General features: G+C 31.7%; 1 protein-coding gene across 1 annotated transcript; it reads left to right on the plus strand.

Annotated features, from left to right (window-relative positions):
* The first annotated feature begins 31 nt into the window (after positions 1-31).
* On the plus strand, positions 32-15,003 carry LOC134725856 (tRNA-dihydrouridine(16/17) synthase [NAD(P)(+)]-like). The gene is made up of 12 exons (XM_063590087.1): positions 32-130; positions 1,265-1,502; positions 1,961-2,120; positions 2,256-2,368; positions 5,446-5,528; positions 5,936-6,039; positions 6,649-6,793; positions 7,350-7,446; positions 8,343-8,434; positions 12,062-12,257; positions 12,674-12,749; positions 13,375-15,003. The coding sequence occupies exons 2-12, from the start codon at positions 1,272-1,274 to the stop codon at positions 13,668-13,670; spliced, it is 1,593 nt and encodes a 530-aa protein (XP_063446157.1). The 5' UTR covers positions 32-130; positions 1,265-1,271; the 3' UTR covers positions 13,671-15,003.
* The last annotated feature ends 466 nt before the right edge of the window (positions 15,004-15,469 follow it).

A 15,469-nucleotide genomic window follows, 5' to 3' on the forward strand; every position in this document is an offset into this window, starting at 1 on the left:
TTTTCAAAGACAGCTGATTTTGACATTTTGACATTTTGATATTTTCCCTGTTGTCAATACGTAACTTCTCTCGAGTTTTCGTAGGGCTTTGTAGATTGCAGAAGATTGCACGTTTTCGTTGTAAGAACTTGTAAGTGAATGTAAATAATATAATCCTAAACAAAAGGCATGAACCAAAATTGAAGTCATGTGAAATAATATCCACCTGAGACAATCTCCCATGAAAACCTTAAGTTATTCCTTTACGAAAGAGACACAGGTAGCTTATATTTACATTCATGATTTCTTGGGCTACAATTATAAATAACAATTTACCTAAGTATTTTAGGCAGTTTGTCCTTGATTATTTTTAAATTTACTATATCAAACCTCATAGATATTTAAGAATATGTGACACTTGACCTAGAATACAACAATCACTACAACAATCACTTTTTGGATGACAATGTCAAAATTTTACGGGAACAGCTGTTATGTCCCATAACACCTTATCGCTATTTCTGCGCCATTACTGGACGTCACACAGGTTCCCGTAAAATTTTGACACCATAAATATATTATCTAATGCCAAAATGGAAAAATGATAGTTGTATTGCGTCAATAGTTCCAGTGGTACAGATTCTCAGGCCAGCCAGGAATAGCGATAAGGTATACATATGATGGGACCAACAACAAGCAGTAATGAGATCTGTAATGGAATACAGGTCGGTTTGCCCATTATAAGATGTGCCCACAAATCTGTAGTCGTTAAGGGTCTGTCACCTATTTTCTCATTCACTTTATTTTCACTGATTTGACTCAAATTCTCATTATATTGATTTATAATACATTTGTACATGTATACTAAAATGATATCTGAATTATGAAAAGTCTAAGCTAAACAATTTATCATGCATGGACTGAATAATATGTATCGTCATTTCATGTGTAGTTTAGTCTAGACACCATCTAATAAACTATTGAGGTAACCTGCAAAGACTGCTGATGGTCATATAATCAGATATTAATTTAAAATAAATATAGATATAAATACAGAACTCTTGCAATTGGATTTTTGTTTAGATTGGTTTGTTTTTGTATTGTAGGTGTAAAATATATGTTAATTATCATTTTTACCTGTATAATTTGTGGATTGAACCATCAATCAAATGGTTTCCTTACTTTCACCGTTAAGTGCACCCAAGTATTTAATAACTTTTTTATTGAGTAAAATTTATATACAGTAAACATGGTAAAGATACACTTGCTTATTTTTTTTATTCAGAAGCAAAATGGAAAAGTTAGAAGGTTTTGAATTTTGGAAAAAGACACTAAAGTCTGCAAAATATGTAGTAGCTCCAATGGTTGACCAGAGTGAATTGGCTTGGAGAATGTTAAGTAGAAGGTATGGAGCAGAATTGTGTTATACTCCTATGCTCCATTCTTTAGTGTTTTGCAGAGATGCTAATTACAGAGCTGAATCCCTCCAATCATGCCCTGAAGATAGACCATTAATTATCCAGGTGAGCAAAACATTTTCATTTTATCCTGAAACTGACCATTGTTTGTCATGGTGAACAGAAAGTCTTTTTGTTTTGTGCCAAAATTAAACCTGCATTTGTCTACGTGAGGAGAAACCCTCCATTATTGTAGGGAATCAATATATTCTATATCTGTAGGTTAGAAGAAACTCCAAAAGTGTTCTAAACATGGTTAAGGTGAGCAGATTCTGAACATGCATGATCAAATTTTTGTCTTTAAGAAAAATCACTTCAATTTAATTTGTCATTGTACTTAAAACTATATTGTATTGAATTGGTTCAAATATGAAATGACTTGATAGTTGCTTGTTAATTTTGATATAAAAAAAAATAGAGTTGAGGCTGATTAAACACTTCCCGAATATCCAGCATTTACTGGTGAGAAATCTTGAACTGGCTGTGTCATTTTCCACTTGATTTTTTTTTAATCTTTTTTACAGTTTTGTGCCAATGATCCTGATGTTTTATTGAAAGCAGGTTTGTTGGCTCAGGATCACTGTGATGCAATTGACCTAAACCTAGGCTGTCCACAAGTCATTGCTAAGCGTGGTCATTATGGGGCATTTCTACAGGATGAATGGGACCTTATAGAGAAAATGGGTAAGTGTAAGGTAGATTGATAGTGTTCAACTAAACAATTTACTAAATATTGATGGAATATTCTGCTTGTTTCATTTCATGTAAAAGTTGATAAAAATTTTGAAAAAATACTAAACAAAATCTTTTCTTTTACAGTAAAAGTCTGCCATGAAAATTTAAAAGTACCAATAACTTGTAAAGTGAGAATATTTGAAAGTATACAGAAGACTGTTTTATATGCACAGATGTTAGAGAAAGCTGGATGTCAAGTTAGTATTGTTTACTACTTTAAATTCAGAAATTATTTTTATTATTGTGAAAAATGAGACTGGGTTATAATCGCAATAATTTAAACTCACATTTTTAATTAATATACCCCCACTTTAAAAAAAGGGGGTATACTGTTTTACCTCTGTCTGTCCTTCCATCAGTCCGTCAGTCAGTCCGTCCATCCCATGAATATTTTTTGTTGCATTTTTCTCAGGAACTACAATACAAGGATTTCTGAAATTTGGTTTCAGGGTTTATCTAAGTCAGCTATACCGTGTGATGCGTTTTCAGAATGATCTCTTGACAACTTCCTGTTTACCGAACACTTGTATGATTTTACACATGATAGCCAAGTTGAAAATTTTCGTCACATTTTTCTCAGGAACTACAATACAAGGATTTCTGAAATTTGGTTTCAGGATTTATATAATCAGCTATACTGTGTGCTGCGTTTTCAGATTCATCACTCGACAACTTCCTGTTTACCGAACACTTGCATATTTTTACACTATTAATATTATCCACTTGCAGCGGGGTAGCATCAGTGAGCAGTAGCTCGCAGTTTCACTTGTTTTATATCGTTTAAACAAGATTTTTTTCACTATGGCAAGTATAGAAAATCCCATTTTACGTATACTCTAAAATGACAAAACAGCATTTATAAGTGCATGCTATAATTTCTGAAATTTCAGTATGTCCTCTTATTAATGAGGACTTCAAACTACAACACAAATAGATGATAAATTTATACAGCAAAAATTTTGTCAGGCTATTTAAGTTTCAAAGTTTATGAAGTTGAGTGATTTGTCCTTATCCAGGGATATTTTATAATTGGAATAAGCAGTTGATTTAAGTCAGATGTTCCTAACAATCCTGCATACTTTTAATTCTTGAATGACATATAGAATAAATATAAACATCTTGCTGTGATGAGAATGTGGAAAAATTACCATTCCTCTGATAATATGACATATTTAACATCTTACATTTTTTAAAAGAAGTTTAGGATGGAAATATGTTATTATTTTTTTGAAGAAAATAAAAAATTTCCAACAGTTTTAATTAGGAGATAAATGTATTGTATTTCAAGCTCCGACGGCATCAATTGGGGATAAAAAGCTGGTCGCAAATTAAGTTTACTGGCGATGCGTTAGCGGAGACAGAAAACAAAGCTAAAATATGTTTTTAAAATCTGTTATATGCTATCTGCGCTTTTGTGTATGTCCCATAGCATCAATTGTCAAATGATACCATGTAAATAAGTGACGTTATCCAATCAAAATTAATGTTACAAACGTTGTTGAATTAGAATCACTATTTGATGCTTTTATTGATAACATTTATTCTGTATGAAACTGTTACGGTACTTTAATTCTCAAAATCTGAAATTTTAATTTTATCATCATACTTTCTCTTATAATCTACAAACCAGTAATCTTTCATCAGTTTACAGCTAATACATTAATGCTAGCAAGACAAATCTTTGTTTGGCTTGCTTGCTTTGCTTGTATCAATGTTTGCTCAAGCATGGCAATTAAGATAGGCGGGGCTTCAGCTTGTATACATCATACTTAAATTTTATTGGACGTTATGTTTGAAGTTAAGGACAGTCACACTAAATTTCAAAACATCACAAGATGACAAATATAAAGCGCAATCGAAGAAATGGAAGCCAAAAAATTGTATTTGTTTTTTTCTCGAAGACATGCATTTTTTTATCATCCAACTGAAAAGAATGTCGTCAAGTACTTTTAGTATAACAAAAAAAAGCTATTAGAACACACCTACTCTGATTTCGAGTAATTCATTACAAAGGTATTTCATTTGACCCATATATTTCATCTTTTAGTACTGTGATTTTTTTATGTTATAACGTCAACCTGTAGCTTTGCTATATAAAAATGATAGAATCTGAAGCGAGATGATGTATCAAATATTCTTTCTTCGTACGTTTTCAACACAAAATATTCATCTCTAACACACCCTAATAAAGAAGGTGCACTTGATTTTCTAATAAAAGGGATAAATTAATTAGGGGGGGATGACTTAATTATTTTATTTTTTATGTCTATTGTTATTGAATATTGCGCACTTTGGATTAATTTTTGCTTGTAAACCTTCAAACTGATTATTCTTTGTTTATAGAGAAGGCGATAAGTGCTTTCTGTTATATTTACTTTAATAAGATTTTTTTTTAAAGTGAATAGAAACAAATAAAATAACAATTTTCTTCTCAAATACGAGTGTTTTATTGTAAAAAAACAACCATTTGCATAAGTTTTTAATGTATCTATTACATAGTTAAGTAGAACAGTTACATATCAAGTCGACGACATGGTTATCTTTCAAGTTGGGTGAAGAAAATTCTTCCCTTTTTTAAATTAATACAGACGGAGAACATATCAATCTATAAGTTTACTTATTTCCGTGTCTGTCCTTCAATTACGTGACTCAAGAAAAAAAAATCCAAAAATTGAAAACAATTGTATCAAAAAGAGAAAATCGAGCGAACCTTCTTATGTTAGGGTGTGTTTGAGATGAATAATTTGTCTAAAAAACGCACAAAGGAAGAACATTTGATACATCATCTCGCTTCATATTCTATCATTTTTATATAGCAAAGCTACAGGTTGACTTTATAACATAAAAAAATCACAGTACTAAAAGATGAAATATATGGGTCAAATGAAATACCTATGTAATGAATCACTAAATCAGAGTAGGTTTGTTCGAATAGTTATTTTGCTTTTCTGAAAGTACTTGACGAGTCTTTTCAGTTGGATGATGATAATGCATATCTTCGAGAAAAAACAAATACTTTTTTTTGGCTTCCATTTCTACGATTGCGCTTTATATTTGTCATCCTGTGATGTTTAAAATTTAGTGTCCTTAACTTCAATAACTGTCCAATAAAATTTAAGTATGACGCATACAAGCTGAAGCCCCGCCTATCTTAATTGCCATGCTTGAGCAAACATTGATACAAGCAAAGCAAGCAAGCCAAACAAAGATTTGTCTTGCTAGCATTAATGTATTAGCTGTAATACAAGAATACTATATCTACCTTATAATCCAGCTGTTGACAGTCCATGGTAGAACAAGAGAACAGAAAGGGTTAAATACTGGATTAGCAACTTGGGAACATATAAAGGCTGTCAGGTAACTTTAAATATAAAAATGAAAATTCTGTCAGGTAGCTGATTTCATAAAATATTTAGTCATCAAGACACCTATACTTGTCCATTCTCATTTGGACAAACATTTGAGAAGTTATACATGTATTTCTGCTGAACTGTTTAATGTGTGATACTACTCCATTAAATCTATAGCTGTTGTCATTATTAAATTTTCATTTAGTACCAGGTATTTTAAATTGATGTGAACAAGAGAATAATCTATTCATTATAGTTTACCTTGCTGAAAGAATTAATAAAAAATTGTTTGATTTGAAATAATTTTTTTGATAAAACACATTACAAAATTCTCTTAGAAAATAAACAAATATGAAACAATTGTTTTTTATTACCTTTGCATATGCCTGTTTAAATTAGATAAATATGTTATAGGGAGCAGTTAAAGATACCTGTATATGCTAATGGTAATATCCAGTACCTGCCAGATGTGGACAGATGTATAAAGGACACTGGTGTTCAGGGTGTGATGACTGCAGGTAAAATGGAAATTGTCTCCCCTTAATATGTAATTTTAATGTGGTACCAAACACCTTGCCTCAAATTAATTTGGCTTGTCTAATTTTCTAACAATTAGGACAAAATATTTACTTGGATCCTTTGACAAAAATACAAAAATTTCAAAAGATTTAAACTGCTTATTGTATTGAATATATAGCAGTTTTACTAGCACCAATTTTATCAAGAAGAAGCTTGATATTTCCTTAACATTATAACGTGATTAAAATGTTCATTTGAGTTATCTCCCTGTAGTTTTATGTACCACCTAAAAACAATATGATTTATCTCTCAAATAAAAAGCTAGTTTAATAGATTTTGTTTTCTTTAAAAATGATCAAAATGTTCTAGTAGTTGTAACTTCATAAAATATTAGATTGGTTACTAGGGCTTTGTTATTTTATTTTTCAATTTCAATCGTGAAAAACTCAAACAGAAAATGTACTTTTTATGAATAAATAGAGACATAGCGTATATCACAACCAAAAAACACACCAAAAAAAAATAAATCTAAAAATTTTAACTTTACCATATTTTCTTAAAAGTTATCAAACTAATAGATAATTTATAATATCACCTTGCTTTTTCAGAGGGAAATTTGCACAACCCTGCCTTATTCCAAGGTATAGATCCACCAGTTTATCAGATGGGTGAAGAATACCTTCAACTTGTAGATAAATATCCATGCCCTGTGTCTTATGTCAGAGGTCATCTGTTTAAGATGTTCCAGCATGCGTAAGTTTGGTCAGTTTGGAAATATTTCATTACAGTTAAACATTTACCTTTTAAGTGAGTAAAAACAGATTAAATAATTATTCAAGGAAGTGTCTGCTAGGCATAGGGGCAAAATTGTTACAATCATGGCTGATGGCAGATTATTCAAAGATTTGTAGACAACATATGCATGTTGAACTTATACTTAAAATGGACAAAAAAGGCATTTTCTAAAGTTTTGAGCTCACCTTACCAGGAAAACAGTGTGAGCTATTGTCATAACTTTGCATCCATTCTTCTATTGCTTGTAAACATTTCTTTAAAAATCTTCTCTGATATAAATCAATGGATTAAAACCAAAAACTGTTTGCCTCATAAAAAAATGAAAGATTTTAAACATCTTTTTAACAAAACACTAATATAAGATATCGAAACAATCTCTGCAAGTACTAAATATGACTTCCCATTTTATCAATTCTCCGGTAAAATCAAAGAATTCAGAACTAAAATGATTGCTACATGTATATGATATATTGTATTTAATAAGGTCATGTTCTTAGTCCCATATATTATTCAGATTACAGGTTCATTTAGATATCAGGGAAATGATAGGAAGTGGTAAATCTGTTGAAGGTTTCAAAACAGCTGTGTTGTTGTTGAAAGAAAGATGCTTGGTAAGTATCTCTGTAGAATGGCCAAAACTGCTGTGTTTCTGTTAAAAAGTTCTGTTAAGTTGCTCGATAGACTGGTCAAAAACATAGTGCTGGTATTTGATTAACACTGTTACAGTTTTGTAAATTTGTAAATTTTGATACAGTCAAGGATTTTAGAAATATACTCGGACTTCTCTTGAACTGAATTTTAATGTGCGTATTGTTATGCGTTTACTTTTCTACATTGGCTAGAGGTATAGGGGGAGGGTTGAGATCTCACAAACATGTTTAACCCCATCGCATTTTTGCGCCTGTCCCAAGTCAGGAGCTTCTGGCCTTTGTTAGTCTTGTATTATTTTAATTTTAGTTTCTTGTGTACAATTTGGAAATTAATATGGCGTTCATTATCACTGAACTAGTATATATTTGTTTAGGGGCCAACTGAAGCACGCCTCCGGTTGAGGGAATTTCTCGCTACATTGAAAACCTGTTGGTGACTTTCTGCTGTTGTTTTTTTTTCTTTGGTCGGGTTGTTGTCTCTTTGACACATTCCCCATTTCCATTCTCAATTTTATACTGTAAGTATATTTTGATGAAGTTAAGAAATTTGGAAATAAAAGTACAGTGTTACAATCTGACACCGAGTATTCCAACATCCTGCTTTAACCGACACATTTTCATAGTTCCAAAATATGCCTATCCTTGCAAAAAAAACCCTGAGTTTTCCAACACCCTGCTTAATCTGACATTATTGTCTTGTCCCCTAGTGTGTTGGATTGCACAGGTTACACTGTACATGTATACCATTTAACAAGCTACTTATAATCATTACAGAAGTAAACTTTATTATCATATTACAAATGCAAAAAGGATAATAAAAAATGATAGAAAATAAGACCTAAAAGTTGTCTTTTCAGGAAGACATAAAAAAATACAATGAAAGAAAAGAAGATTATAGGTCTGATCTACCTCACCCATATTGGATCTGTCAGCCTTATGTTAGACCTACGTAAGTACCCATAACCTTAATATTTTTCCCTGGTTGCTAATATCTGAGTACAGTATTAATAAGTAAAACTTCAAAAATACTGAACTCTAAGGAAAATTCAAACGGAGAGTCCCTAATCAAATGGCAAAATCAAAAGCTCAAACACATCAAATGAATGGATAACAAATGTTATATTCCTGACTTGGTACAGGCATTTTCTTATGTAGAATATGGTGAATTAAACCTGGTTTTATAGCTAGCTTAACCTCTCACTTGTATGACAGTCACATAAAATTCCACCATATTGATAAAGATGTGTGAACAAAACAAAACAGACATGATAGGTAAAAATGTCAAACTCAGTAACTGCCACATAAGTTTATAGATTTTGTTAAAAATGTGGAAAATTATTGTTAAACTTTGTATAAACTAACTATAAAATGGGTTTTAATTAGAACCTTATTTTTGTGTGTGTCACCTTATTACCCGTATGTATAAGTGGCTACGGTATTCCAGGGAAAAAAAATGGAAGGGTTGGACAGAAAATTATATTTTTTCTGCGGGTAATAAGGGTGGAAGCAAATACCATTGTGTGCAAATGAAAATTAAGAAATAATTCCTTCGTGTCATGCTCTATGCTCATTTTAACATGGGTAGGCATTATATTTGTCGATATTTTACACTGAGTGGTAGCGAGGTGTAAAATGTTGTCAAATATAATGCCTACCCATGTTAAAATGAGCATAGAGCATGACACGAAGGAATTATTTCGATTCTAATAGGACAAATACAGTATTTTTATACGACCGCAAATTTTGAAAAAAATTTCGTCGTATATTGCTATCACGTTGGCGTCGTCGTCGTCGTCGTCGTCGTCGTCGTCGTCGTCGTCGTCCGAATACTTTTAGTTTTCGCACTCTAACTTAAGTAAAAGTGAATAGAAATCTATGAAATTTTAACACAAGGTTTATGACCATAAAAGGAAGGCTGGTATTGATTTTGGGAGTTTTGGTCCCAACATTTTAGGAATTAGGGGCCAAAAAGGGCCCAAATAAGCATTTTCTTGGTTTTCGCACTATAACTTTAGTTTAAGTTAATAGAAATCTATGAAATTTTGACACAAGGTTTATGACCACAAAAGAAAGGTTGGGATTGATTTTGGGAGTTTTGGTTTCAACAGTTTAGGAATTAGGGGCCAAAAAAGGGCCCAAATAAGCATTATTCTTGGTTTTAGCACAATAACTTTAGTTAAAGTAAATAGAAATCAATGAAATTTAAACACAATGTTTATGACCACAAAAGGAAGGTTGGTATTGATTTTGGAAGTTTCGGTCCCAACAGTTTAGGAATTAGGGGCCAAAAAGGGACCCAAATAAGCATTTTTCTTGGTTTTCGCACCATAGCATTAGTATAAGTAAATAGAAATCTATGAAATTTAAACACAAGGTTTATGACTATTAAAGGAAGGTTGGTATTGATTTTGGGAGTTTTGGTCCCAACAGTTAAGGAAAAAGGGGCCCAAAGGGTCCAAAATTAAATTTTGTTTGATTTCATCAAAATTGAATAATTGGGGTTCTTTAATATGCCGAATCTAACTGTGTATGTAGATTCTTAATTTTTGGTCCCGTTTTCAAATTGGTCTACATTAAGGTCCAAAGGGTCCAAAATTAAACTTAGTTTGATTTTAACAAAAATTGAAACCTTTGGGTTCTTTGATATGCTGAATCTAAAAATGTACTTAGATTTTTGATTATTGGCCCAGTTTTCAAGTTGGCCCAAATCGAGGTCCAAAATTAAACATTGTTTGATTTCATCAAAAATTGAATAATTGGGGTTCTTTGATATGCCAAATCTAACTGTGTATGTAGATTCTTAATTTTTGGTCCAGTTTTAAAATTGGTCTAAATTAAAGTGCAAAGGGTCCAAAATTAAACTAAGTTTGATTTTAACAAAAATTAAATTCTTGGGCCTCTTTGATATGCTGAATCTAAACATGTACTTAGATTTTTGATTATGGGCCCAGTTTTCAAGTTGGTCCAAATCAGGATCTAAAATTATTATATTAAGTATTGTGCAATAGCAAGTCTTTTCAATTGCACAGTATTGTGCAATGGCAAGAAATATCTAATTTCACAACATTGTGAAATAGCAATTTTTTTTTAATTAAGAGTTATCTTTCTTTGTACAGTATAGTAAGCAAGAAATATCTGCAAGAATTTTTTTTAATTGGAGTTATCTTTCTTTGTCCAGAATCAACTTAAATCTTTGTTATATGCAATATACATCATTGATGGCGATCCGATGGATACATCTGTTGTAGGGTTGTCACTGACTCAGACGTACTTATGAATATAATTATTTTCTGTGACTGTATCTTACATTAATTTGTAGGATCCTTTACTATAGATAATTTAGCTGATCTGTAACAATAACATCTTCATGCCTTATATATCATGTACTGTAGTACGCCGCTAGATTAAAACTGACGTGGAAAGGTAACATATGGCCACCGAAAGCTCTTTTTATGAGAGCCCAGGTGGTCGTGTGGTCTAGCGGGACGGCTGCAGTGCAGGCGATTTGGTGTCACGATATCACAGTAGCATAGGTTCGAATCCCGGCGAGGGAAGAACCAAAAATTTGCGAAAGCAAATTTACAGATCTAACATTGTTGGGTTGATGTTTAGACGAGTTCCATATACAATGTATATTCACTTTTTACTACCAACTGATAAATTTAAATAATCTTTACCATTCAGTGATAACAAGCAGTTTTTTTACATCTTAATATTTTATGATGTATTTAAATGAGTAGTAATTGTTGCAAACTCCATTAGAATATTTGAATTGAAATAAGTTTTGGAATAAGGGAAAGGGGGATGTGATTAAAAAATTGGGTTCAATTTTTCTCATTTGAAATTTCATAAATAAAAAGAAAATTTCTTCAAACATTTTTTTGAGAGGATTAATATTCAACAGCATAGTGAATTGCTCTAAGAGAAAACAAAAATTTTAAGTTCATTTGAATACATTCTTTCTGTGTCAGAAACCTATGCTGTGTCAACTATTTAATCACAATCCAAATTTAGAGCGGAATCCAGCTTGACTGTTGTGTCCATACTTGCCCCAACCGTTCAGGGTTCAACCTCTGCGGTCGTATAAAGCTACGCCCTGCGGAGCATCTGGTTATAGGTTGAAGCGTACGAAAATACCGTAAAAATGTTTGGCTTTTCCCGTTTCCTCCCAGAGGAGTTTGTGCATTACATTTCATATTTGATAGTTAAAAAACTATGAGCAGGGTAGATATATAATGTTTTATAAAATTATATAATAAAAATTTATGCTAGCTGCTTAAATGTATACATTTTAAAGGATAGCGATGGAAATAACGTTAATATACACAGTAAGTTCGTGCGCATGTGTCAAACATATTTTTTATGCTCATTAGAACACGGCTTTGTTTACAAAGCTTAATAAGGACGTCATATTAGAATAAAAGTTATGGATGGTAGGGTATAAGAAATGTGCATTCTCTCTAATAAGTTTTTTATTACTAGGAATAGCTATAAACCTAGATATGAGTGACTTATTTATGTGATATTAAATCAGACTGACTTAAGATATGCTTCAACAATTTTTGTTCCATTACAGACCTGAACAAGCAGAAGAGAATCTAGCCAAGAAAGCTCCTACAAAGAGACAGATACATATGGAAAACCCTCCACCCGAACTAGCAGGACTGTCCAAAAATAAGTTAAAAAAAATATTAAGAAACCCACATAAAAACTTTGATAGAACTCCAGGGAGGGAGAATTTGGATAGATGTGTAGAATGCACAAATCCAAGGGTATGATAATTTATTGTAAATGTAGTAATTTTACCAGCATATAAGTTACACAGCTTTTTATTTCAGTCTATGTTTACAGGTAGCTATTTTTAGTTTAATTATATGAATTATATTATTGCAGTTTTCAAAAATAATATTTTTTGTGCACATGAATAATGAAAACTATTTCATAACAAAAATTATTTACCGGTAAAAGGATAAAAAAAAAAAAGGAAAGTTTTAATATAAATTAAGACATTTAAAAATATTCCATGAAAAAATAAATATTTTAAATTGCATTTTAAGAATAAAATAACCTTTTACCAAATATATTTGAAACTTCAAAGTACATGTTTGAAAGGACTTGTATTTCAAAAGTTTGAGACAACGAAAAAAATTTTTTCTGTTTATTAATTACAAGTCTGATTGTATTGTAGGGTAAGCGATGTGACTTCCAGTTATGTAAGAGTTGCTGTAAGAAGAAAATGATGACAGAAACATTAGACTGTATAGGTAATATTTTAATACCAAAGCAAGGTATTTAATTTCTTTCTTTTTCAACTCACAGAAATATCAAGATCAAGAACTTTTCCTAAGGGGGGACCCTCTGACTGACCTAAGGGTGGTCCCGCTCCAGTCATGCTTTAGTGATTCCCTATATAATCAACCAAATTTTTCCCACGAAAAGAGGGGCCCCCACCTGGATCCACCTATGGTAGAAAAAGGGAGGCTTAGTCGTCTTTTTTCCTGCATTAATGGCATTGACTTCAACAGTGTATTAGTGTGTGACAGGGTAAGTTTATGAGGAACCACTTGTGTTGGATCAATAATATATTAGTATGCAATTGTATAGGTATTGAAACATCTAAATGTCCATGGAGATTTTGCCCTACTCTCTCAAGTCATGATCCATTGACTTTGAAAACTTTTCAAAATATTCATGTATTGGATCCTGATTATTGATTTTACGATGTTTAGAAGTGTTTTTTTCATAATTATAATCTTTATAAAGAAAATATTTCACTCTCCTTTCAGAAAGTGCCATATGAATTTGATATTAGGTGTTAGTTTTATAGTTGATTTATAGTATCAATTCTTTTGTAATTTGGTGTATTAACAACATTCAAAATATTTTTAGGACATAATATTTTAGTGAAAACTCGGAGAGAGAAAGAGATGGAAAATGATCTTAAGGAAAAGGAATTAAACAATATTGAAAAGTCTGCACAGGAAAGACTGTCTGAAAATAATGTTACAAACCAAAAAGGAGATTGTGATAAATCAGATTCTGAAAAGTGCTTGAATAATATATCCTTGGACTCATTATCATGTAAACACACAGAAGATAAAGAACAAGCAATAGTCAACATGACATTAGAAGATAGTGTGAAACATTGTGGAGTTCAGTCAGCTGATTCTACCAATAAATTGTGATATAGTTTTATTGTCGCCTTGACAGAGTCAAAAAGCGAGACATAGGTATGCTGTTTCTGGCTTCGGCGACAGAGGCGATGGCGTCAACAATGTATTAGTTTGTGATAAGGTCTAGTTTATGCCATATCATGCATATGGTGAACCACAAGTGGTAGGTCAATCATATTTGGTATGCAGTTGTATAAGCATTGACATATCTCATTTCCATGAGATAATTTGGCTCCACCCCCTTAGTCATGGTCTATTGACTTTGAAATTTGTTCAAAGTTATCAGTCTTAGTTTGTTATTAGGTCATTTTAAGGGGAACCATTAGTGGGAGTCCAATGTTAATATGTATTCTGTTGTAAAAGCATTGGCACATCTCATTTCCATGGAGAATATTTGGCCTCACCCCTCAGTCACAGTCTAATGACTTTGAAGCTTATCTTAGTTTACATGTATAAGTTTGTGATTATATCACTTTAAGATGAATTGCTAATATATAAAAAGAAGATGTGGTATGATTGCCAATGATACAACTATCCACAAAAGACCAAAATGACACAGATATTAAAACGACTATAGGTAACCATACGGCCTTCAACAATGAGCAAAGCCCATACCTCATAGTCAGCTATAAAAGGCCCTGATAAGACAATGTAAAACAATTCAAACGAGAAAACTAATGGCCTTATTTATGTAAAAAAAATAACTAAAAACAAATATGTAACACATAAACAAACGACAACCATTGAATAACAGGCTCCTGACTTTGGACAGGCACATACATAAATAATGTGTTGAGGTTAAACATGTTAGCGGGATCCCAACCCTCCTGGGACAGTGGTATAAGTTAAGTCAATGATATTTGGTATACATATTTATTGGCATCTGCAAGTATCGTTTCCATGTCGATTATTTAGCCCCACCACCCTTTTCATGGTTCATCGACTTTGAAACTTCTTCATAGTTTACAGGTTAATGTTTGCATTTAGGTTTGGGAACAACTTATAATAAGTCAATGGTATTTGGTATGCAGTTGTATTTAATAGCATTGGCACATCTCATTAATACATGGAAATTGTTGAGCCATGTTACCTGGTTACTCAGTCATGGTTCATTGACTTTGAATATTTGCATAACTTGTGTAAGATGTTAAAGTATTGCTATTTTGATTTCAACATTTGCATAATCAAAATTACAAAATGGAGAGATATATCTTTGTGATAACAGTTTTTATTAAAATATTTATTGTTTTATATTAATTTTTTAAACTATTGAATAATTTTAACCTTTTAATACCTCACAAGTTATTAAATCAACTTTTATTAAATTATACTGAAAGAAAAGTCATTGGTTGTTTTAGTCACTTCTTCAACAAAAGACCTGGACATTACATGTCTGTCAATGAAATTTGATTACCAGAATTTATATATTAAAATCTCTTTTTCATCTAGTATAAAATAAGGAGATGTGGTATGACTGCCTAGGAGACACAATCCAAAAGAATCAAAATGAAGAGGATTTAAGCAAATAAAGGTCACATACAGCCTTCAGCCATGAGCAAAATCCCTACTAAATAGTTATTAAAGGCCATAACATGACAAAATGTGAAACAATAAAAAAAAAGTCAACAGCCTGAATTATGAAAATTTCTTTCTTCATCACTTTATTGTTGTCAGTATAGTGCCCTCATTATTTGTCAGTTCCTCTCCAAATTTTGATTAAGGATTTACCTAGATGAGTTTTATAATTAGGAAAATTCTAAAAATGGGGGACTATATGAAAAGTAAAAATATCCCAAATTATTTGTTGTAGC

Source organism: Mytilus trossulus, chromosome 7 (assembly GCF_036588685.1).
Source record: "Mytilus trossulus isolate FHL-02 chromosome 7, PNRI_Mtr1.1.1.hap1, whole genome shotgun sequence".
NCBI lineage: Eukaryota > Metazoa > Mollusca > Bivalvia > Mytilida > Mytilidae > Mytilus > Mytilus trossulus.